Below are 26316 nucleotides of genomic sequence, written 5' to 3'. Positions count from 1 at the left end.
TAAACTAGTTTGACCCAAATCAGTTAAGACTGATACTGTATTCAACCAGGTTTATCTTAAATTAATTTAGGCCGTTTTGAAACTGGCTTATGTGTAAAATATCCAGCGAAAAGACCTGTTAGGTTAGCAGTGTGGTAATCCAAGGGCTTGACCAGCCATTCTACTTCATCATGATTTTGTTCTTTCAAACTGGGTCCTGTTGACAGCTAGTCACCGTTTTGTCCAGGTTAGACTCTAAGCAGCCTGCACTATTAGTAATGAAGAATCTTAAGAGCCTTGAAGTAAAGAGTCTTTGTGAGTTCTGTAAGTGCTGACTGAGGTGCACTCCCAATTCTAATTCCTGGGCTGATATTTTCCTCATGGTTTTGCATATTTTCAGAGGCAGGTGTTAGCAAAAAGTGGTCATCATGCCCTTCCAACAGAATCCCAAAGGAAGCCTTTTTCTATTTTTACTCTAGTGATTAGAGCCTCCAAACAATCAGTTCTACACAACTGAGAATAAGTCAACCAGGTTGAAATGTGATACTGCCTGACAACAGACAATGTTAATAAAAAGCCAAATAAAATATTTCAAGAAATCTTTCCCAGTGATGGAATAAGTATGTAGAGTAGATGATTCTAGCATCTACCTTTGCAGTCAACATTAGTTTTTCCCAGCCATTTGTCAGCAATTATCTTTCCCTTGGAAAATACAGATTTACAGTGGGAATAAAGGGGCTGTCGTAATATAATAATGATTATATTTGTTCTCTTTCCAGCCTGAAAATCACGGAGCAGAAGTTTACATTTCTTAGGTTGAGGTCATTTCAGAGGAAGATTGTTGGTTCAGTTAAAAATTGTTGCTGCAAACTCCTGTCAGTTTTTCCCCTAAAGAGTATGGAGAACCAAGCAAATTGTGTTTGCTTGGGAACATGCAGTGTGGAGCATGTTTGAGATACCTAGCTTGGTTTTGCAGGTAATCTGGTTAATTTGGTGCCCAGTTTTGTAATGGGTTGAGGAAGCATTTAGCATGTTCAGTCCTTAGGAAGGGAGCATACTACATTGCTTGTGATACAGTAGGTAGAAAGTAGCAGTGAATATTCATTATTTATCAATGTATGGCCAGAGCAAGGAGTATTTTGCACAGACTTTCTTGGGTATGTGCAGCACTGGAGAACCTATAGCTTCTGTCTCTGTGTTGAGTCACTTCTGTGTAGGCTTTGGGGAAATTTAAATACAGGTTACTGAATGTCACTGACTATTTCAAAAGGGAAATTTTACTGACATTTCTATACTAAGCATGTGAAATGGGACAGTTTGTTCCCCATAAGCCTATTCTTGTTTTTTCCTTAAATTTTAGTTTAAGGACAAGTTTGTTTTTTATTGTGGACCAGCAATTATTTGATTCTGCAGAAAGTGGATCTGTGTTCTGCACATTTTCTTTGGTTGCTGAGTAGCTTTTGATATGGTTTGAATGCTTCAATATACTTGTTTTAACCAAAGGCATCAGGACCAGCCCAACTAAAGATGCAGAGTTAGACATTCTGTTTAGAAATACAAAGTTTATAGGAAATATTAGGGCTGTGCGAAATTTTGCTGGGTGTTTTGTTTTGACACGAAATGAAAGGCTTCAAAACCACCTCAAAACAAAATGAGGGTACTTGAAACATTTTGAAAGTTTCAAAACATTTTGAGTTTCAAGGCTGGGCTTGCTTGCAGGGAAACAGAAAGTAAAGAGAGGGAGGGAGAAGAGAGGGAAAGGACTGCTCTGATTTTGACATCTGTAGCTGGCGAGTGACTGTCATCCTCCCTGAGATCCCTTCCAATCCCAGTGCTCTGGCGGGGGGACGGAAAAACAACTACACACACAGACACACACACACACACACACAGACACAGACACAGACACACACACACACACACACACACACGTTTTGCCAACAGCTTCAGAACCCTGCACCTATCTCCTTGAAACCTAGCAGGCTTCATTGCCTCAGCAGGGGCTACCTTCTCTGCAGTTTTCAGTCCACTGTGCCTTAACACATGCACAGTCACACATCACGATTTTGCTCTGAACAGTTTGAGGTGCAGTTTCTCAGAAAGCCCTGCACCTATCTCCTTGAAACTTGGCAGGCTTCATGGCCTCAGCAGGGGCTACCCTCCCTGCTCTTTTCACCCCCCTGTGCCTTCACACTTACAAGTGACATGAGTTTTGCTTGCAAGACTTTGAGGTGTAGTTTCCCATAAGCCCTTACACCTATCTCCTTGAATCTTGACAAGGCTTTGTGGCCTCAGCAAGGGCTACCCTCTCCACTGTTTTCATTTGAATCAGCAAGAAATGGCAAAGTTATAGGCAGTTTAATGATTCCCCATTATAGCCTATGGGCAAAATATCAAAACAGCAAAACAGTTTCAAGAAAATGAAATGGAACAGCAGCTTTGAAATTAAACGAAACTCTAAATGAAACACTGTCCCATCGAAACGGAAGTCAAAATGAAATGGTGCTGTTGCACACAGCCCTACTAAATATGTACCTCAGACACTCTCTGTTTAAATGCAGCTGTAATGAAGGGGAACGAAGTAGTCAAAAAACTATCAGATGGTTCTGGTCACATAAATGTATTCATCTCTTTCAGTTGTGCATAGTCTTGGCCAGCTGGTTAATTCACTTCCATGTTTGGTTGTTTAGGCATGCTTCTCTTGGAGTTACTTTCTCCAAGTAGAAGGTATCTGTGTGCACTGTCTTCTCTGTCCAGCCTGTTGGAGCACTTACTGCCAAGTATTTCCCTTCCAGAAGTAAACAGGAGGCTAAGAATAGTTCTCACATCTTTGTAGTGTATTTTCTTGCTTGACTATCTAAATAGTTGGTCTGTCAAGACAGCTGATGAAACTCTGAAGTCTCATCAAGTCAAAAACAGCCACATATGCTACTGTATGAGATATTACCTGGTTCAGTTTAGAAATAGCTGCACCTGTGTGAGCATGTCAAGAGAGAAACTGTTCTTTCAGAACTGTTAGATTTCTGTTTTGTGGCTGATTCTGTTTAACCCCAAGGTGCCACTAGTGCTACAAGAAGATATGAATAAGGACTTAAACGTCATACATATTTCAATTTAAAGAAAGGAGAATTTCAAAGATGCTCATGCTTTTATTTTCAACAGGTCACACTCTTGTTACCTGTTATAACTTTGATTTCGTCTGTATTTAATGTATTAGGCATGATTTATGTTGTTCTTAAATGTATATTGTCAATATAAATATAGAAGTATACTCTTTCAAAAATGCTTTACTTGCCAGCTATCTTTCCCTTACTGTTTCAGTTTATAACTGATAGTGTAGACACCGAATGCATTTTTTGTATCTGTTCTGCTATATAGTCTTTGTGCATACCTGTATTATATGCATACATATGCATTTGCAAGCAAATGTAATAGTTTGGAAATACTCATAGGGGTAACCTGTAAGTAGCCTTGTGTTTTTAATAAAAAACTAGTCTGTATGAGTCTCCCATAATCAGTGCCAACTTCTTGCCTTCCATTTTCAGTAATAAGCCATTCAAGCCCCTTTGACAAAATTAATGGAATTTGAGTCTACCAAGACAGCCCTTTGGGAGATGTCTTGTTAAGCAAATATCTGTGAAACAATTACTAGTTTGCAAGTCTTAAGAAGATGCATACTATACAACATACATACTGTATGTGCATGTTACTGTTTCTCTTTCTTTCATTCCTGCCATATGCCCATTTATGTAGAAAATGTGTCCTTTCTGCAAAGAAACAGAATTAAAAAACAAAATGCAGGATACTTATCCTCTGCAGATTTGATTATATCAGTTGGTTACACTGTTTACAAGCTACCGAAGTTTTCAGTTCCCTGAGACATGCAATTTTGTTTGTGCACAGAACTGGATGTAATTATGCTAGTGGATCTTGCCATTTGAAGAAAAGGTATTTTCTGAATCGCTACCAATTAAAAATATTCCAACAAATCTATAGAAAATCAGGTCAGTATATCTCAGGTCAAAAGATGTCTCCCCAGCAAGAGATGATCAAAGTCCAACTCTCACCAAGCCACCAGTCCCAGCTGTAAATCCAGATGCCAGTTGTATCTCCTCATCAATACTGAACATATCATCGCTCAGCCAAACCACACAAAACAGAATATCTGGGGTTCATTTACCCACTCCTCTACCAGTGCAATATAGGCCATCACCTGCTGTCTACATTTGTCCCTCTGCTGCCTACCTTGGCCAGGCAGGGAAATTCTTATATAAAAGAGTGAGTGGACACCAATTTGACGTTAAATCTAGAAACAGACAGAGACCCATGGCAGAACTCTTCAAGCTCCTTGGACAGTGCATCACTGAGCTCAGAGTAGCTGTCCTTAAACAGAAAAAAAAAAGAAAGAAACAGATTTAACACGAAATTGCAGAACAAGAAATCATCCACAGGCTGGGTTGTGTTAAGTTTAATCTCAGCAGAGACCATGGATTCTTACCCCCTCACCTGGAATAGCTTTTAACTTCACCTGTTTATACCAGTGTCACTCATGTTAACTAATTTGTTTTTCCCTGTTGACCTTTTCAGCCCACCTGTTGTCTCTTTCATCAGTACCCCTCCCCCTATCCTTTTTCTTTGTATTTAAATTCCTCTCTTTTAAACTGTTTCTTTCTCCAAATCCATTTATAGCATCTGATAAATGAGGGCCTTTGCCTCTGAACCAGTTTGTCTCTAAGGGCACTTATACACATGCAGTGAGGCTGCACTGACGCACTGTAATTACAGCGTGTCAGAGCAGATTAGATTAATTGAGTCTGCTTGAGCATGGTAATTACTGCACTCCAGCAAACTCCAGTGTCATGGGTATCAGCGTCCCTGTGCTGAAAAATGACAGTGGGGCCACTTTAACCAAAGCTTGTTGAATGAGCTATAATTAAAGCACCCCTACCGCCTTTTCTCAGTGCAGGGACACTGATACATGGTAAGCTCTGGGTGCTTTAATTAGAGCATCTATCGGAGCTGCTCTGATTAAAGCGCCCTTCACCACCCATCTCCAGTCCCGGAGCATGTGTATAAACTCCCTAAGGTGCCACCCTGCCCTACCTTCTGTCAGAGGCCATACTTTGATTGTCTGCTTTCTCCCTTAATATTGCATGAGGTAAAAAACATTGTATAAATATATTAAGGAACAGGATACTGAGGATAGTGTCCATTTCAAGGAAGTTGCAGAATATCTTCTGCCTGAAGTAAATTTGCATCCAAGTGCCTCCCGTTTGGGTCTAGAAAAAGTGTTTGGTGCACTCAAAGCTTGTCACTAAATTATTCCCACTGACGTCATATTTAATAACAGCAGTGATATTTCCACATGCAGTCAGTTGCTTTGCTGATATTTTCGTTAATATATAACATAAAGGTTCCTTTTTAATCTGCAGTCTGTTCCACATTTTCCTACCATCTTCCAAGACTGTAGATTAGGGATGTCAAAGACCCAGCCCTTTTGTCATCTGGCCTGTGGGCTCTTGACAGGGCCAGCTGGGCAAGTGGTGGCAGTGCTAATTTCTGCAGCTTCTTCTGCTGCTAATGCCAAATTTCTGAGCCCACCAGCTTCCCCTTGGGATAGATGACACAGCCCTGTGCAACTCATCTAGCCTGTGGGGCTGGATGAATTTTGACACTCTTGCTGTAGATAATTCCCTTCCTTTATTTATACTATTTTGAAAATATTTTTAGGCTATATTTTTTTCTCAGAGCTCTCTTTCCTAGATACTCAAAGCATTACTTCCTGTCTCACCTAATGTACTTAAATTGTCCTTCAGTTTTAAAAAAAATTCATATATACTACTTTTAGTTGCATGTTTCATCATATTTTGTGATGGACACCCAAAAGCTAAAATCTTGCATGTGGCTTTTTTCTTGTGGCATGTTTTCCTTTGAAATAGAGAGCTGAACCTGCAGAGGTTTGATGTTTTAATATCAGTATATTTCTTTTAGAAATGTATTATAAAGCTTTGTTCACAGTTAAATTCTCTTAAGTCATACTTTTCTTATCTTTCCTTTCTTAAGATTGAAAATCTCCAGGAACAGTTAAGAGACAAGGAGAAACAAATGAGCAGTTTGAAGGATCGAGTAAAATCCCTGCAGGCTGACACCACCAACACTGACACTGCCTTGACTACACTGGAAGAAGCACTTGCAGAGAAAGTGAGTCTGAAGGGCATAAATCCTTTACATCCGAAGTCCCTTAGACTAATCATCTGTGTAAATCCAAACTTTTCCAGCAAAGCCTTGAATTGTACATAATGGATGAAATCTTTTTACAGTGTAGTTGTGTTGTTCATTGTTCTCTGATGATTGTTGCAAGAAGTCAGAGGATGATTTGAATAGCAGTTATAAGGAAAGACTGACTTCACCAGGGGTCAGCATAGGATATTCTGACAAGCACTGTGCTGCCACTCAGACTCATCTTTTGCTTAAGGACATTGAGTACAGTTCTCAGTGTGTCTGCTAGAAATAGGAGTTTGGGGGAGGAGGTTAAGAGACTTAGGTATAAAGTTCAGGTGTCCATGGTTTTGGACTGCAAGATGCTATTCTATGCATTAGGTCTGTCCTATAACTGTAAAACAGAAAAAGTTGCTCCATATACTCTACCAGCCTAATATAAACTTGCATAGGATCTTGCTTGGGCTGTTTTTATTCTGTCAGTGGTATAACTTTTCCAGTTAGACTGATATATTGTTTATTCTTTTAAAAAATTTTCCTTGTGTGTTTTATAAGGGATTTTAAGTTCCCTATCTAGAATCTATCTTTTTTGTTTCTCAAAATTAAATCAAATGTTGCAATGATATGATAGTCTCCTTTCTTCATGACCTTATTGTCTGACTGCATTTTTCATGGTTGCCCAATTCTGAGGGGATTAGTGACTGAGGGAACTACCATATATATTCTGTTTTGAACACTGGTTCCCTAAATCTGGCTGACTGTGAAGACAAAGCTTTGATATTATGTTTGTCTGATATTAGGGCTTATTTTATATATAGAATGCTCTCACTTTCAAACTTGGTGAATATCTATTGATACTTCACGTAAAGAGATTTTTTTTTTTTGCCTTTTCCCATGCTAGTTTTGCATTCCACAACTTTTATATTACAGGTATTTCTGTTTGAAGAGTTATAGATATATTGCAACAGCTCAAAAAAAGTAGAATTGGAGTAAGTAAAGAAACAATACCTGATGTACCTTGCTGTCAGAGATGCAACTGAGCTTCCATTAATCGGAAGGTCTAAGTACAGACAGTCAAAAAGCCGGAGGCTGAATTAATTAAATCTTCTTAGGGTAGTCTAAGCTGCATAGATTGAACTGATAAGCAAGTGAACAGACATTCACTTTTGATTCTGGAAAGGCAGCTACATGCCTGCAGTGGCCCTGGCCAGAAGCCAGGGGGCTCTAGAGCACTCTTCCCTGCTAGGCTGGATCAGACAGCTTGGGCCAAGGCTAGCCAGCCCATCCTGCAAAGGGAGGTTTGAGGAACGGTGCAACACATTTGGGAATGCTAAGGGACTGATTTAACTTGGATCTGGAGGGGATCTGGGACAGAAGTTCAATAAAGTGGTTTAACCTAAATCAGTTAAGTCTGATATTACATCCATCCAGGTTTATCATAAACTGATTCTGGCAATTTTGAAAATGGTTTATGTGCCAGTGCACATAACACACAACTTCTGTTGTGCTAACTTTTTTAACTGGTTTCTGATCGCTTATCCTGGTTTTTGTGTAATTTCTGTTCCTAAGGTGGCTAAATATGGTTATACTATATTAGTGTTGTTAAAAATTCATTGATTGGAGAGGTTGCAGTAACAAGATGCCTAGAACTTATATCTAAAACCAAAGAGGTTTCAAAATATTTTTATCCTTACTGGGGTCTGGTAGGGAGAGATGCAAGACGAAAATGGCAAAACTGCATATTTTCTCCCCTAAAACTAGTAAGAAGAGATGTGACCCAATGTCATCACAGAAGTAAGCTGACTCAACAAGATTTTCTTCGCTGAGCATTGTGTTCTTTTGACAGGAGCGGACTATTGAGCGCCTGAAAGAGCAACGGGACCGGGATGAGCGAGAAAAACAGGAAGAGATCGACAACTTCAAGAAAGATATTAAGGACCTAAAAGAAAAAGTCAGCCTCTTGCAAGGAGATCTCTCGGAGAAAGAGGTTAATGCCAGAACGAATCTGTCCTATTATTAGACTTGTGAGCGATAGAGAGAGAAAAGAGGGTGTTTTATAGTGATGGTTCTTCAAGAAATTTGTGTACTACATATCTACTGTGTGGTGCATTGCAAACATAAAAGTCTCAGGAAGCTTTGTTATAGCTTAGCATGAGGTTCATTATTTTTTTCGCTGTGGTTTGATCGCTAGCATTGTTGTTGAAGTTGTGAGTTGGTTCCATGGTCATTGGGAACACTTATCTGGGCCGCAGTCTGTTTGGAACAGACCTACTGCATATTAGATATGCTGAAGTGAATGAGAGAACGAGGAAAGTTCTGTTGATCTGATTCTCTAAACCTGTGATTCTCAACCAGGGTGTCATAGCACTCTGGGTTGTCTTGAAATCCTTTCAAGGTTGCCATGTTAGCACTGTTAAGTATATAAATGTGATTCACATGATAAATTCAGAGATTTCAAATAGAAAGCCTTAGTGTTAAAACTTTCTGACCTGTTCTGATCTGAGTTCTTTAAACAGAAAAATTGCTGTTATTTCTCCATAATCAGAAAAAACAAGTGAAAACTAAGAGCTCCCATTTTCCAAGGAGGGCCTTGAGTCCAAAGAGGTGAAGAATCACTTCTCTAAAAGTAGTATAGATCAGGGATATGTGATGCAATAGCATCTTCTCAGCTTGTTTTAAGATGTATGCTGCTTTCTTATTGAGTGTCTGGGGGGAAGAAAAGAAGTTGCTTAAACTTGTGGGTGCAGAGGATATATAGACAAAAGATTTGCTATATCCTCTTCAAGTTTAGGTAAACAGTATTTCTATCCTTTCTAGCTCTGAAGAGCCATTTTATTGTAAATAAATAAACTTCTTCCTTATGATGCCTGTAGCCAGGCAGCCAACTTAGCATGTTTATATCAAGATGCACAGACTTCCTACATTCATCTGGGGGTTTTAAACTTCAGTCTGGTTAAATTTAAAAAACGTATTTAACAAAAACAATACAAAAAGATTGTATGTGTGTGTACAAATACTCCCCTCCACACACACACATCTAAAAGTATAACTGCTCAAAGGTGAGTGTGCAAAAGGAGGAGAGAAAAAAGTTGTAAAAAAAAAAGGGAGAATCCCAATGAATGAAAAATTCAACATTTTGGACAATATTAGAAGTAGCCAGGGGGAGTAAGTTTCAATGGTTAGGGGCCACCATAAAGGGCCACCAGCTTTCTTTGAATGCTTTTAATGTTGTATATGTTTCTTCAATCCTTTTAAAACTTTGCATTTAGACATTATTGCTTCAGTTGCTACAATGCCACTTTATGATAGCCTCAGTAATTGCCAATTTATTCTAAGGAACTTAGATTGGTTCCTGATTTTGAAAACATGAAGCAAACTGTCTTAGATGAGCCCCATGAACGGTGTCCAGTCAGATCTCTTGCTCTGAAATGGGAGCCAGAATACTGAGTTTACAGATGGGAGGAAAGCAACAACAAAAGGAGAAATCTGAAGTCTAGTTACTATGTATGATTATATATCCATTTGCAGTTGTTTTTCTTGCTTGTTTTAGGCTTCCCTGCTGGATCTGAAGGAGCATGCTTCATCCTTGGCTTCCTCAGGTCTGAAGAAAGACTCCAGACTCAAAACATTAGAAATTGCACTGGAGCAGAAAAAAGAGGAATGTTTGAAAATGGAAGCTCAGCTGAAGAAGGTAAAAAGCTAAATATTTTCCTGATGTTACAGGCAGGGTTGTGTAGTGCAGTGTCAGATGTCCTCATCTTTGCAATTCTTTCCTTTTCTACTGTGCACAAAAAATCAAGCATGGTCCTTTTTTTCAACATCAACTGACTACCCTGCTCTTTTATCAGTTGTAGGGGCTGCTGCTAACACCACATGTAGAGGATAGCTGTATTTTGGAAGTCTTGTATAATTGTTGTTCTGTCTTGTTTGTCTTGTCTTCAGACCAAGCCTAGCACCTTCAGATACTGCATCAATGTATCAGTAATGATTATTTGGGAAATATTTTTAAAGTCATTTAAAATGTGTACTGGTACTTGAGTAAGGGTTTTGCTGTTTATAGACATACACAGCTGCAGTTGAGAAGTTAGAGTTAAAAGGCACTGTTTTTGCAGTAGAACAAAGAGAGTATGTACAAATTAAGTTAAATCTGAAAATAAATTCATGGAAATGAAGTCACTGGGAACATGTTCTGTTGTGGTGTAGTGTTTCCACAGAGGATATTTGTAGCACACGGGTACCACAAGTATCTCATCGGTATGGAAAGAATGAGAAAGATGACTTACCTGTAGCACAGGGCAGTTAGTTAAAAGATAGCTCATTTACATTGCTGTGTTAATATTTCAGTATAATTCCTCTAGGCCTCTGCTTTTGCTGTCCCCATTTTACAAAGTCTATGCTTTGTAGAAAAATCTGTGTAAAAGACCTCAAAAAGTTTAAAAGTGACAGATCATAAGGGCAGATCAGTGGACAAGATTGAATTAAAAGATGGTTAAGCCTATGAACTTCATAAGAAGACATTATAACCTTCCACTTTCCGTTAATGTATACAGTATAATGCTCTTCAACCATTACATCAGAAATCCTTGTTCTCCTAACCTTCTCCTTCTCTACTCCAACTGCCTTCTTTCTGAGACCTCTTGGGTAGTTTCTGATTATGCAGACTACAGAAGTAGTCTCTTAGGTCCTACTGAATACTGAGCGAGGTCTAGAGTGCATTTCCTACAGGAATTTTGTCTTCATACATGGTTCTCTTTTGACTGCTGTGTGATCTTTTTTTTCTTGCACCACTGCATTCCTTTATTGCTGGGAAAAGTATGCATGCCTTTTCTTAATTTGGTATTCCTACTGACTGGCCTATTTCCTTTCTCTCTTCAAGTCCTTAGTGTTTTTTAACCAAAGAAAAGATGCCACTCTAGTGCTTATTATATCTACTCTCATGTAATTCTAAGCAAATTGTAGTTAGGCTCTGTCCCTGCGAGTGTATGAAATAGTCACTTTATATGAGACTTCCTCAGTTCTTAAGTCCAAGTCACAAACATTTACAAAGATATAGGAAATAGCAATTGTAATTGCTATACAATTGTAATACAGAGGTATAGATATATTGGAATATGTAATTAAAACCGTCTTTTCAGTTGCTCATAACTTTCTAACACTTTCCATGCTTGTAATTTTTTTTACCCTTTTCTCCACCAGCTTGTACTGAGCTTAGTAGTTACTTTGTCCTACACTGCATGAGGATTCTGTATGAAAGAAGCTCTCTCCTTTTGGAGCCCCTAAACTTCATAGGACAAGGGATTCTCTTTTTCAGGACAGCCCCTTTGCATAATGGTGTCTCTTTTATAATTTTTCTTTTCCTTGCATACATTTCCAGTCCAAGGTTAGCTTCAAAAAACCAGAAATGTAACATCCTAAAAATTGTGACATTGGCAGAGTACTGAAATTAGGGCAGTCTTATGACTCCAGGTGAAAAAGGATTTAATTCAAGGGTAAGTCTTTGAAAATACCTTTTCTAGTCTCTATACTCTGTGTATTCTATGGAAAAATCAGTGTGGTCACTATAGATTTCCCCCTGTGGTATACAAGGGAGCTAACATTATACTCAAATGGAAAATTCCTAGGCACCTGAAGAACAGCAGTGCGGGAACTTGTTCTTTCTTGCTTATACGGTTTCTATGTGTAGGTGTCTGCTTTTCATGGATACTGGTTATTTCCCTACCAATGACTGTATTTTGTGAAGACCTCTTGAGTAATTGAGTAATTACTGCTTGCCAGTCAGAGAGCAGTGGGTTTCATGATTGTTGTACCCTTATTTTCATAAGAGCTATACAAATCTGTGTATTTTGAACATTTTTCTCCCCCTGCTGTCATTGACTCGTCCAGTTGGAATTGTAAAACTGCCAAACAGCAAGTGCAAAAAGAAGTGGGAGGATAAAAAGTAAGAGATTTCAATTTTTGAAAGGGAGGCACATTTCTCTTCCATTTTTATGTCCAGTGAGCCTACCTTATGGGGTCTCCATTTTTTGTTGTAAAAGCAGTTGAAGGTTAGGGTAGGGGATCAGTCCTATGAGGCTTCTGGTACACAGGTTTCTCTTCAAAAGGTTTTGCTGCAACCCTCATTTTCAAACTTATATATTTTCCTTTTGTGGAGGGATTTTTCAAATGATATATTTTCTCTATAGTTCTTTCTGCTCTGGGATGTTTTCACTCCTAGCTTCTAATTCTAGCCTTTTCCCTCCTATGTGAAACATATTTTTATCTGCTTGGGGAAATATAACAATAACAGAATTGGCAAGTCTTTCTACAGTAGCTCCCAGCATAAGATGACCTCTTTTCCTACAGCCAGCGAAGGAACCAAGAGCCTCTTTTGCCCATATGAAAACAGGCTGCTTGAATCTAGAGGAGAAGAAAATCCAGGAGCACCTGGTAGCAAACATTTCCCTCCAGAGCAGTTCTTACAACTTTAAACCAGAGAAGAATGATAACATAGGCCCTCCAAAGCCAACAGTACTTGAGCATACTCCTGAGAGCCTCTTTTGCTAGGATGTCTTTCCTTCAGCCTAGGAGAAGAAACAAAGATATACTTTCCTGAACTGCTTACTCAAATTTTGGGTTACCTAGTATTTTGAACAATTTAGTCTGACTTGGGTCCCGGTACTTTTCTTGTGAAACTGGAAGACTTAGAAATCTTACAGATGGACTGGTCAGGAGAATAGTGCCACATTTCATTCACAGCTGGTTAACATTCAGCCTCAAAAGTTTTGTGTTTTTTTTAAAGGAAAGCTCTAACACACTCAGCTTAGCCACTTACAGGAAAGAAAAGTTACTAGGGAAACATGATTTCTGCAATTTAATTTTTTATTCAACATTAGTCTTTTAAGCTAATTTCTGAAACTGCTTACTTCTTTGGTAATTGAGCTAAGTGAGGCATTTATACATGTGCTCGGGGGGGCACTTTAATGAGAGCGGTTCTGAAAGCCGCTCTAATTAAAGTGCCCACAGCGTCATGTGTATTCAGCATCCCACACTTCAAAATGGTGGCGGGACACTTTCAGTGAGCTTTAGTTAAAATGCCCCTGCTGCCAATTTGAAATGCAGGGACAGTGAATTCACGTGATGTGGAGGCTACTGGAGCACACTAATTAGCACGCTCCAGCAGATTCGCATCAGACTCGATTAATCGTGTCTGCTCCAACACTTGCTAATTAGCACACGTTGGAGTAAATCTCCATCATGTGTATAGGTGCCCAAAAGGTCTGGCCAGCCTGTGAAACTATTTGTCATTTGTAAGGCAGATCTAAGACTGAATAGCAAAGTGTTGAGAGCTGGAAAGAAACAAAAAAAAAAGAAAGTGGTCAGGGCTTGAGCTCTGAACATGCACAAAGTATTGGACGTTTTGTCCTATTTCAAATTTTTTTAATAATAAATCCTATATTAACAATCTGAAGTGGTGTTGTCTTAGTACATAAATGTGTTTACATCTATCTGTAAATTGTTTTCTTGTTACATTGCTATTTTTTCTCACACTGTTTCTTTTCACAATTTCCCCCTCCTTTTCCTATCTCTTTTTCCCCTTTAGCGTCCTGAAGTTTTATTGAGCCATCCATCCAAGCCAGTAAGTGCCTTGGCAAACTGGAAGGCTATTGCCAGCCCCATTTGATTTTGTGTGTGTTGCATGTGTACTTACTTATTTTTTGGCCCATACACATAGTTTATTGACGAGCTATTTTGGGTGTAGTTCTGAACAGGGTGGGTGGGGAGAAGGGAATTTTTAATATGTCTGAACAGCTGGACTTATGATAGCCTTGAGAAATGCGTTTGTATTAATTTTTGCTGCTTTTGCCTAGCTTTACTTTCCATTGAAACAGCTTGCTATAGTGCAACCCCTTTGTTTCCCTTTATCCCAGTTGCTTGCAGCATTCTGTAGTTTTTTTTGTCACCTCCATTATCTGTGCATTGTTAAAGCAAGATAGGAATAGAATTTCCACACAAATGTGACTTCTTGTTTGAAAGCATTCTGGTTAACCACTCGCATCATTGCACTGAAAGATGATGATCGAGTTACAGCAAGGAGGAAAGCTGCTAAAATGCTTGTGCAGCTATTATTCCTAACTAATGTTATTTTTGGTTTAATTCTGGACCTTATCATGCAAGCTTTTCCACTTGTAATCAGTCAATTCTTTGTAATAAATGCATATGAATCTTTATATTGAAGATTATATCATCCATGATGCTTTGCGTCAGAAATTTTGCTGTGTGTGCACGCACGCATGCACGTACATACATACACTTTCATAGCATTAATTCATAGTTTTAATTATCTTAGAGTGTGGCTATAGAGCAACTCCACTGCTTTTTTTGTTGTGGGGAGGGGGACACTACTAAAAATACCCCACCTACCTCCTCTCACATGGAGAACACAGGGGAAGAAAGTGTGAAGTAAGGTCCGGAAAGAATAGTAGAGATAAAAGCAGTTTTTAATGAACTGCTTGCTTGGAGCATAAAACCTCGCTCAACGTATTTTTTAAATGTTAACTATGTACAAAAAATAGACATTAAATGTTCTTAGGTGTCCATTGCACAAAGATCAGGCAAATTCATAATCTAATATTTCCCAAAGGAAATAAGATAAATATAATAATTGAAAGGTTAAGCTATTTCACAGTAGACGTAATTTTTTTTCATAAGGAAGGATAGAGCAATGCAAGTAAAATTAAGCAATTTAAAATACTATAAAATTGTAAGAAAAATTTACAGATTGTTATTAATCATGTGATAGAAGGGAGTGAATTAAAACATTTAAGGTTTTGGTTTGAAATCCTGTCTCCTTCACAACAAGAAGTATTAAAGATGTTCAGTACAGGTAAACCAATTTGAAAATGACTGAAACCAGTCTGAGATAAACCTGGTTGAATGTAGTATCAGACTTAAATGATTTGGGTCAAACAAGTTTATACAATGGCTGTCCTGGACCCCTTGCTGGTTTAAATTAAATCAGAGTCCCCCAGCATCCCAGCATGCTCCCTGGGCTGGGTGGGGCTGTGCTCTACAGCAGGGCTGGTCCCTCCCCCTCTGTTCCCTGTCGAGAGCTCCAGCAGAGACTTCCGCGTGCCTTTTTCCCCCACCCCCTCACACTCACTGTTAAGCAGGGATCCCTTCCTCCTGTGCCACAGCACAGACCGTAGCCAGCATGTAGTATGCTAGCTAATGCTATGTAAGGCTCCAGCAGAGACTGCAGACACAGCAGGGTCTGCCTGGCTTCCCCCTGCCCTACCTCCCTTGCTGCTCAAATAGGAAATCCCCCCCTCCCTCCCTCCCATCTCCCACACCAGGGATCCCAGCCCCACAGACCCTAGGCATGTGGTATACTAGCTAATGCCAAGAAGTGTCTGTGTGTCTTTCTCTCTAGTTTCACTGGGGCAAGCAGACAGAACAGTGGCTGCTTAGGGCTGTTTGGAGCTAATCAGCACGTCAGCCAGTAACCTGTTTTAGAAGTCTGAAATAATGGAGAGAGGCCATTGTTTTGCTAATTGGGTGATAGACTGTTATCACTATCAGCCCCCAGCTGGCTTGCTTGCCTGTCAGTTTGCTGCAGACAGCATGAGGAAGCAGGGAGGGAGATTGAAAATCTCCATATCATCAACAGATGCATGTACTGCAACCCCCTTACATCCCTCCCTTGCCTCAGAGTGCTAGACTGGGCCTGGGAGCTGGCAAGACTCCCACCCCTTGAGTAGCCAGCACAGAAAAGCCTGGGACCATGCAGGCAGACCTCCCTGATGAGAGAGTCCTACTGGGGCCTGGCCACCGCCCCCTCAGCTCAGGTCCCTGCAGAAGGGAAGGGAGGGCTGCTCTAGTGCCCTCCACCTTCTAGCCTGAGCCACTGCAGGCATGTACCTGAATTTCCTCAGTCCAGAGAGAATGCCTGTCTGGTTCAGCCTAACCAGGTTCGACTAACCTGCAAAGATTGAATCAGTTCAGGCTTAGGCTTTTTGAATGTCTGTTCCTAGCCCCAGGGGCGACGTGCAGGTGCACGCAAGTGCATGTACACCCCCTGGGCATGGCAGTGCACCTCCTAGAAAAGGCGCTACCAATACTATTGGCGGTGCCTGCAGGCAGTCACCGCTCACCACCCCACTGCTGACAACGCCGGCGGCATCTGCGGGCGGTCCACGATCCCCGCTGACCGCTAATGCCAGCAGTGACTGTAGGTGGTCGCCTCCCCCTCCCAGGCCCATGCGGAGCAGCTGGGTGCAGCACCTGCTGCAGGAACCGGGACCAGCCTCCCCCGCCTGCCCCCCGGGTGAGTCTTGCAGCTCCCAGTGGCATCTTTAGAGGTAGGGCCAGGGTGCAACTGGGACCTGCCTGCCCAAGGAGTGATTCCCATGGCCCCTCCTGCCCTGCCCAGGGTCAGAGCTGGGATCCCTGCATCCCTAGGCAGCAGCTCCAGCCTGCTTCCCCTGGTCCCCATGGAGCTGCTGCCACCCCTTCACTTGTCCTGCTGGAAACCTGTGCCTCAGGTAACCAGCACTTTTAGCTTACCAGCACCCCCACTCGTGTACCCAGTAAAATTGAGTGAACTGAAAAGTGGATGTAAATCAGTTAAAACTGAATAACTTCAATAAAAAAATCAGGGAATTTATCAGTTAAAATAGATAAAGCTGAAAATGCGGAACACTATGCCGGGGCCATGCCATCAGGGGCGAGAATAGCGCCAGCCATGGGCACACAGGCCATGCCACTCCCACCACTTCACCATGGGCTTCCTTGGTGCCATTTGCTGCACCACCCCACCCCATGGGGCAGGAGCAGAAAGCAGATTCTCATAGAGGCAGGGAGCCTAAAGACTCCAGTTGCTGCATAAACTGGAAAAATAAGGTGTGCATCAGCCAGGTAGAAGCCCAGGGGCTACACAGTAATCCCTCACATGTTGTATGCAGCTTCTGGGCCACATGTGGAACAATTTTGCCCAACTGCCTTTCAAAAACAGTTCAAGCAGAAGACAAATGTAATGATTCAGCTAATGCAGTAGTTACAATTGCCTAAGACTGTGTCCTGTAATGCTAAGTTGCCAGGGCAGAAAAATAACCATTTCCTATGTTGCCTGCCTTGGCAATAAAAGACAATGCATACATTAAAATAAAAATGTGGGATTTGCCAAATATTGTAGTCAACAAAAATGTGAAAACAGTTTAAATTCTTGAGAGAGCAGTATCTTAACACCTTTGATTTTCCCCTTTGTCACCTGAATTACTGAAGTCAGGGAAGGAAAATGTGCAGAAATTAATCCAGCCTAAGCAAAATGATTTTTCAGTTATTCAAATGGGTTAAGGGGTTTTTGCTTAAATTTACCTCTCCAAAATTCATTATTGAACAAAAATGAAACATGAGTGAGTTTATCCCCAAAGTAATATGTCCAAAAGTTCTGTAAGTGAAAATAGAGGTATAATTATAACTGTTCTACAAGTTTAGCTATGTAGTTTGATACTATGCAAATGTGACAATAAAGCCAAGGTTATGTCAAAGACTAGGAATTACATACTTAAAGGAGAAAACAATTTTTTGGTCTTTATCAATAATATGTTGTACTTCCTTCCATTCATAGACCTCAGCATGTTTTATAACTTTCAGTATCAGACCTGCTTTGGAAGTGAGAGAACCTATGAAAAAAATTATTTTGGATTTGTATTTGAATTTTTTTTTACTCTAAAAATGTTGCTAAAATGAATCCTGTAGTGTTAAATTGGGAAGGTAGCCAATTTAATGTCTTCCAGATCTTGATGCAAGTTTGTGGGAAACCTAAATGCATTAGATTTCTCTTGTAAAATAACATTAGAATTTTAGATACGGTCACATAACACATTGTCAATGTAACCCACAAAATGGGCCACAGTCAGTGAGTAACTTACAGTCCAGGAAATGGTTTCCAGTTTGCACACAATCACATAACATTTTCTTTATGTGAGATGAGAGCATCTGTAATGATGTGTACTGTATACAAACAGCACGGGTTATGAGTCTTTCCCAGTAACATCTGTTGTGTAAGTAGTCATTTAATTCTATAAGAACCAGGCACTCCAGCTTGTTGGTTAATTAAAAAAAAAAAAATTAAAAGGAAATTGATTTCCTCCTTTCAGTAGAGTCTCTTGGGACATTGCCGAAGTGCTTTTATTAATATAGAATAATAGAATTCCAGGAGTCTCTTGATAGAACTCCATTAACTCTATAGATTATTTGGCATGCTATAGCAACGTAATCCAATTAGCAACCCAGCATCACTTTTTTCCCCAAATTTTCTGATCATCTGATTATATATCTTGGATGACTTTCAAGGATGTAGAAGAGCATTTATTAAGACAAGCATTTTGAGCGATTGGAAATGCAACCAAATTCAATAGGAAAGAATCAGGCTGCCAAGTGAACTGGCACTGTGCACCCTTATGATCTGCTGGTATGGCTGGTTTCCTAGGCCTGGTGCTTTCAGCCATACTGCCCTTTTTGAGACCTACCATTCTCAGGATCTCTATTTCAGGACAGATGCACAAGCAGATTGTCTCAGGGCTGGGGACATGAAACTCCCCAAATTCCTGGACCCAAGATAAGTCTACCTGGCATGTTGGCCCCAGAACTGGGTGGTGGAAAACTGGCTTCTTCACCGTGGCCTCTCACTGTTCTGTCACAATTGTTGTTGTTTTTGTTCAACATTCATTGAACCTAAGATGGCTCAAATGTAGTATTTCAGACTCAATGAACTGACATTTTTGAGAACTTCTTGTTGGAAAACTATAAGCAAAAGCTACACCTCTTGTATTAGTACTATTAGTATATTAAAGTTGGTCTTCCAACAGTAAAAAAATCTATCCTAACATTTATTTTTGCTGTCATTATGTCTGATTACATTTAATGGCAGCACTTGGCATCTTAGTTCTGATGATTTAGATTTACTACACTTTAGAGCAGAATCTTGGCACCTTGTGTATCTCCTGTTCACATAGAGGACATATGTACGCAGAGGAGTGAGTTTTTTAAAGCTGCAGCTGCAATTCTCTATCTCATAGGTGTATTTTGGGAAAGGCTGAGATGAGTACAGAATGTGTTTGTCTATTCGTGGTTGGCAAAGAAGCTCCTTGAAAATTACTGCCAACTGAAGCAAGTTTGAGGAACCCTCAAGCTGTTATAATTTACATCAAGGGCTAGTTCTGCAAAATGAGGGCTGGAAGTTCACATGAAGACAACTTTGCTCTCTCCCCCTCTCCTCCATAGCTGTGCTGAGAATTTATCTCTGAGACACCTGGAATTCCAGTCCCCTTGGTTGCTTTATTTGAATGTCTGAATGTATTTCCATTTTATATGTACTTTTATGCTGCTTAGAAACTTTTTGATTCACTCTTAGCTTATATACATTTTTCAGGAGAACAAGATTCAGTTTGAAACAAACCCTTCACACTTTTCCTCTATACCAGTGGTACCTAATTTATCTGGGTTTGAGGGCTAGATCTAGGACATGGAATCAGTCCCTAGGCTGGATCTGGTGCATTGTGTCAGTTCTGAGCCCCACAGGGAATGCATTTTGGCAGTAATGTGGCAAGTGACAGCTGCGTTAAACCCTGCTCCAGATATGGAGGAATCTGATGGTCTGGATCTGGCCCAGGGAGGCCAAGTGAGTTTGACACCCTGGCTTAGGAGCCCAGTGCTCAGTACACTTATTTCAATTTTAATAAGTGACTTTATTCTTTAGAAGTAGCTCTCTGGGTCCAGAGTCCCCTATGATGGTCATTAAAGATACAATGCATATGTACAAAATGGTTCTTGAACTCTTTTCTTTGCAGGCTCATGAAGCAACACTGGAGGCTAGAGCCAGTCCAGAACTGAATGAGCGATTCCAGCAGTTGGAGAAGGAGGTAGCTCGGTACCGGGAAGAATCCAGCAAAGCTCAAGCTGAAGTAGATCGCCTTCTGGAAATACTGAAGGAGATGGAAAATGAGAAGAATGATAAAGATAAGAAGATAGCAGAATTGGAGAGGTGAGATGGATATGTAGGTGGAAGGGAGCAAAGGGGGTGAAGAAAGTGGAGAACAGTTGTTTGGGGAAAACACTGGGTTTTGCAACTTTGATTCTCAATCTCAGTATTTTAGAAATGTAGAGCTCCTTTGTTACACTTATCTGCCTGACTCTTCAGACAATGTCTGAATGTCTCCCCTGAGTCTTAAGGGAAAGGAGATGGTAAAAAAGGTGACGAGATCATGGTGTGTTTGGGGAATAAAAATAAATTACATTTAAGCTTCTGGTTTAATAATTCAATAAAATATCTTTGCTCACCACTCCAAACTGGGCAAAGAACCTGCAGCATTAATTGTCCGAGTCCCAGTTACAGATGGTCTTGTTATTTTTCTAGACCTTATTCATGATTTGTTTGAGAAGTTGGGTGGTGTGTGGTGAACCCTTTGGCTTTCTGGATCAGAATTGCTTGTAGTAAATGGCAGGGAAGGCATGAAAACCAGCTTCGCACCTTACTTACTTATCTTCCACTAAAACAAGGCTTATGTTACTTTCTGACACTTAATTTTGCAATGCGCTAATCTCTCTTTTTTAATTTTGGGTAGGGGAGGGTGTAAAAGTATATGTATTTTTTGTTGACTGTGTTATTTACTTTGAAGACTGACTACCCAGGAGAAACTAAATGAAACATTAACTTAATTTTCTTGCATGCCTGGGCCACGTCAAGTGCCTTTTGGATGTTAGAATGGCTTCACATCACACTAGCATATCAAAATTTTTAACTGCATTGCATTCAATATTAGAAAAAGTACACAAGATGAGGAAGAGACCTGTCCTTTGTGACGCACTTAAAGCCAAGAATGCAGGACTTGATCTCCTCCTTGATGTTGCCACTTGTTTATTGGCAGAATTTGGCTGGCACTTAAATCTTACAGTTTTCTGAAGGGGCTTGAAAAATGGCTTTCTAAGGACTTGTGCAGATTCTAAATCCATTCAGATCTCTATCTTCTCCTTTCAGTGCATTTCCAGGGTGAATTAACTTGAAGGTATATTTGCTTCCTATCTTCTGTAATTTGTGCCTCTACTTTATGCATTTGTGCTTTTTCTCACAATCCCTTCCTTTGCTGTAGTGCATACTCAGATATAGAAATGACATACATAAAAATGTCGCTGCACCCATTTAAAAAATATTGGTAGTTGATGACACTATGTTGAAACCAGTGAATTCGGATGGCTCTGCCTGGATCAGTCTTTGGATGAACTTCATTCTTGTTGCACTGAAACTGGAATAACATTTTGAAGTATTTCCACAGTCTTGTCTGTTCACTTGATCCTTTCCTCTTGTTTTGGCTTGGGTTTTTTCCATAGGCTTTTCTCTTATTTAGCAAGAATATTCCATGCCTGTGGCAGCAGGCAAAGCAGCTGAAATTGAAAAATGTAATCCCCCTTTTCCATCTTTTCTCCTTGCTAAACTACTTAACCCCACCTATAATATGCGCTGTATTTAATGGGACATTTGGGCAATGGATATAGAGGCTAGATCTACTTAGTGTGTCCTTGAGGGAGGCAAAGGAAAATAGCAGGTGCAGTTTCATGTCATATTTGTCTGGATTTTTTTACTTTTCGTAGCATATCTGTGATACCAGTTTGAGAACATAACTGCATTATCTTTTAATGACAGTAACTAAGGGTGGAGGTGTTTTTAACTGATTCATGGTCTTTATTCAAAAGTGCTCTCGGGCTGAAGTAATTTTTGGAATCATATTTTGGAAAAAATTCTTAGAAATATTCAGCCTTCCTTGTAACTTGTTCCCTCAGAAGAGAGGTACAGAAGAAAGAAAATGCCATTATCTGTCACGTTTTCTGGACTAATGTTCAAGATTTAGCTCTCAAAAGCCGCAGTCAAGATCAGGACGTTGCTGTGCTACGCACCTTACAGGCACATAAAGGCATGGCTTCTGTCCTCAGGAGTTTATAGTCTGAGAAAAATATGAGAACTTCATAGTTTCATAGTTGGTAGGGTCAGAAGGGACCTGAGCAGATCATCAAGTCCAACCCCCTGCCACAGGCAGGAAAGAATGCTGAGGTCAAATGACCCCGGCTAAGTGATTGTCTAGCCTTGTTTTGAAGACCCCCAGGGTAGAAGCGAGCACCACTTCCCTTGGAAGTTGGTTTCTCTTACACTTTAGTGCAGTGGTACTCAACCTTATAAATGTTGGAAAGTGACTTTTTCAGTAAAGAAATGCAATTCCAGAGAGTTGCAAAATAATCAGGGAGCGATTTTGTATTGTGATGTTTGTTTCCTACTGTTTTTAAACACAAGTTAGTCTTCCCATATTAATAGAAGCATAGTATCACAATGCCTGGATGTCATTCCACAGTCTGCTGCACTGATAATTTTTCAGTAACCTATGACTGTTCAATGCAAGCTGGTCTTATTCTGTGTTTTCTCTCTACTGCTACAAAGTACCAAGTGGCTTTTTATCTATTCATCCTGTCCTCCTCTCTGTTTGGAAGATGAGATGGCATAAAGTAGTTCTCCTTCCTTCTCAAATTCGTGGTGTGGAAGGCTGGGAAATTTGTCCTAAGTAAGCAAGCAAAGAAGAGAACACTACTATGATCAGCATTTAGTGTTCTGCCTAGGACTCTGTAAATCAGGATAAAAAACCAGATTCATGCACTCTCTGAACCCATCTACTGGGTCAAAAGGTCTTTCACCTCCAGAGGCAGAAGCTGAATATCGTTGGTCTCAGACCATGAACTCATCAGTTACTGTGAGCAGTAATTTCAGGTCGAACAGTAATTTAACTGTAGTAGGAAAAAAGCTGAAGGTTTTAGACCCTTATAACAAGGTTTCCTGTAGTATAATTTTAATGTATCCATATTAATTTATGCATGACTTACTGTCCTTGGGTAATGTTGTCCAAACTATTCTTCATTCTCCCCATAGTCACAAAGTTCTCATATTTTCACACATAAGCAGAGATGTGTTTGCTAAGTGTACATGTTGGGTCTGTTTTTTTGTCTTCTGTACTTGTTTAAAACATTTTTACATGCTCAGCTTATATCCATGACAGTATTAGAAAGGCTTCTCTCTAGCTACAGTCTGGTTTTGATCCATGAAGAACATGTTGGCTGTTTTTTGCTATTCAAGCTCTTCAGTGCAAAGATGACCCTTGGCAGTTAGAAAGACTCAGAACAGTTGGAAATAAGGAAGAGCCAGCCAACTCTATTTGCTGAAGCCAGTCACTACTTTATAGTGGAGAAGAAATGAGCTATATTCATAGCACAGATCTGATAGTGATGAAGATGTGAACTTCCAGCAACAGAAGAAGGTCAAAAGTCCTTCCCTGCACTTCCAGCCCCACTGAAAAAGAATATAAGGCAGTTAAACAGCATGCCCTGAGGAGAACGGAAATAAGTAGCAAGACTGTATGAGCAGAGGGAGAGAAGGAAAGGGAAACCAAGAAAAAGAAAAATAGAAGACGGGATAAATTGGAGAGGGAGACAAAATAAAAAACAAAATGGCATCTTTTTATACTTTTCAAAGGGGGGGGAACTGCATTAAATCCAGTTTAAAATATGGACATTCTCTCTTTCTTTCTTTCTCTCTCTCTCTCTTGTAGTTCTACAAGGGTGTTACTCAGTTATGATTGGGAGGGTATGGATCCACAAAATACCATATTTACATGAAGTCTATATAATGAAAGAGCTTGAGAAGTGCACTAGAGTCAGCAGCAAACTCAAAGCAGCAGCTCATTAATTTACAATTTCTTTTGTGGGTAGGTCTTTGTTCCATCCAAAGGGGATGTGGGACATTGGGCTTGCCTAGCATTTCCTTTGGATGAGCAATTTAATAGGTCCCCTTTGCTTGTGTCGTTGTACAGGGACATGTTTGGCTATTCAGTTGTTTTTACTAACTGCTGGTTTTCTGTATTGCCATCCTCTAATTGCCTCTCTGTGTTCCTGACTTTTCATTTGATATATTTCATTTGTTTTCCCACCCTTTCTTTCCATTTTTGTCTTCCAATGAGTTGTTTTATATGTGTGGGGTTTTTTTGGACTTGCTTTTTTCTTAGAAAGCACGCCTCCCACAAATTGCATCCTCCATACCAGGTGTCAGTCCCTGCACCGCAACACGTTGAGGGGTTTGTGTGGGACTTCCTGGGAAAGTGAGTGTCACGTAAGGCTACTGTTTTTTACTGGGATGGAATGTTACTGCTGGCTGGCTGAATGAATGGATGGCTGCTGCTGCTGTTAGTGTTTGCTGCAATTATGCTTGTTTTTCTTTTTTGGATTGAAACAGAACTAATTATGCCAAATTCCATTCTAACCGTCTTTGTGTTTGTCATGTTGCAGTGGTTATGGGCACAGTCCAAATAGCTTTTGTCATGACTCCTTACATTTGAAACATTGCAAAACCTATTTTTATTTCAACTTTTTCTTTTTACCGTCTCTCACCCTTGGCCCAAAACTCTGCCACCACATTGGGCCTATACTAAACAGCTCCAGTACTATAAATTCTTTCAGAATTTGAGCTGATAAGTCTGTATTGCCTCATTCCCATGTCTCTTAGTAACAATCAGCATGTGGTAGAAAAGGAAAATTAAAATGGAAGAAGACAAATGAAGAATGGCATTGATCATCACAGCTATTGCAAGGGCTAAAATACCTTTACATTGCAATATTGTGTGGACCACACAGTGTCGATCCTGTGTCAAAGAGAGGTTAATAATTATTCTCTTCCTGTACTCTGTATCTCAGCACAGTAGGTAGTTTCTTTTGAGGTAGCTAAAAGTAAGACGATTCATTCTCTATGTCCCTACCAACATCATCCTTCATGCACAGAGGCTGTTGTATTTCAGTATGTCCTAAAAGTTCCAGAAAGCCAGTAATTTCACTCAGATTAGAGTCATGTAAATGTCTAACTTGTTCAGGGTCTTAATAAGAATGGAGAGGCTTTCCTCTGAGCACATTCCTGGTAATCTCATCCTTACATACAGTACCTTGAATTACTGAGATTTCATTTTTCTAGCTGGGTAGCTCATTTTATTACCATGTTTGCCTAAATTTTATAGCAGTCTTCTTACAAAAAATTTTGAGTAGAACAGGGATAAGCCATTTTTTCCAGCAGGGTGCCAAAATGACCCAACTTGGGTCTGAGCTGGTAGGCACTAGGACCTGACTGCCTCTGCTGCTTCTCCCTGATGCTCATTTGTGGCACTGCTAAGGGAGAGCTCCCCACTCTCATGAAACCCCCAGAATCTGGCTGCAGTGCAAGCCTGCCAAAAGTTTGGCCTCTAGTGATATAGGTATAGCACATCCTGCATCTGTGCACAGGGTGGAGCTAAATTACTCTCCAGTCCTATGATAAGTCATTCTTCTATCCTAGCAAACACACATGCTTTGCCCCTGTGCCTCTTAGTATTTCCACGTTTCATCTTGGCATATTTTGTAGGAAGTCTCAGCATCATGCATGGTAGGGAGTGGTAAAACTGTGACCATGGGGTTCTCAAGTTTCACATTTAATGCAGAAGTTTGGACCTCAGAACTGCACTGCTGATTTCTTTTCCTCACTTTTTCTTATCCTTCTCTGCTGGAATAAATCTACAGTCGCCTTCATGCTGTCTGGGTGACAACACTGAGAGTACAAGAGAAACAATGTCCCAGCTCTCAGAACTAGTCTAGCAACAGAGAAGTCTGTGGCAGTTAGGAAGAGCTATTTCAAGGATTTTAGCCTTTACAGCTGTGAGCTAAAGAGTGCTTTGTTGGTTGAGGGAGTTGGTACAGGTGCAGTCCAGTCAGCGTGTAAGACCTATCAAGAGATGCAGCATGGTCAGTTCAGATAAAAATATATCAAACTTTAATATATCTCTGTTAAAGCTATGAGTGAAAATTATGGCTTTTCATTAAATTTGGGTGAATTTTCATAGAGAGGACAAAACAAACCTACCAGATATCCAGGCAGTCCCTAGCCAAATTTCAAGCCTTTGCCCAAAAAGCATGGAGTTCCTAGAACAACTCAGTAGTTAAAAGAACTCCATTAACATGGGTAAAACAACCTGTTTTCTCACAATCCTTTTCCTAGCTAAAAGTAGCTAAAACATTTTATGTGACACT

The 26316-nt window shown here is 40.2% G+C and overlaps 1 protein-coding gene across 6 annotated transcripts in view; it reads left to right on the top strand.

Annotated features, from left to right (window-relative positions):
• The window catches only part of ERC1 (ELKS/RAB6-interacting/CAST family member 1), a 467579-nt gene that overhangs the window by 185262 nt on the left and 256001 nt on the right, over positions 1-26316 (top strand). For all 6 annotated transcript variants that reach the window (XM_019544570.1, XM_019544571.1, XM_019544569.1 and 3 more), the window contains 4 exons: positions 6043-6180; positions 8045-8185; positions 9749-9889; positions 20028-20221. In XM_019544570.1, coding sequence (XP_019400115.1) covers positions 6043-6180; positions 8045-8185; positions 9749-9889; positions 20028-20221 — 614 coding nt within the window. The remainder of the gene's footprint in view (positions 1-6042; positions 6181-8044; positions 8186-9748; positions 9890-20027; positions 20222-26316) is intronic.

Source organism: Crocodylus porosus, unplaced genomic scaffold (genome assembly GCF_001723895.1).
Source record: "Crocodylus porosus isolate Cpor-Errol unplaced genomic scaffold, CroPor_comp1, whole genome shotgun sequence".
Classification (NCBI taxonomy): Eukaryota; Metazoa; Chordata; order Crocodylia; family Crocodylidae; genus Crocodylus; species Crocodylus porosus.
The sequence above is the reverse complement of the archived record's forward strand: the minus strand, read 5'-3'. Positions and strand labels throughout refer to the sequence as shown.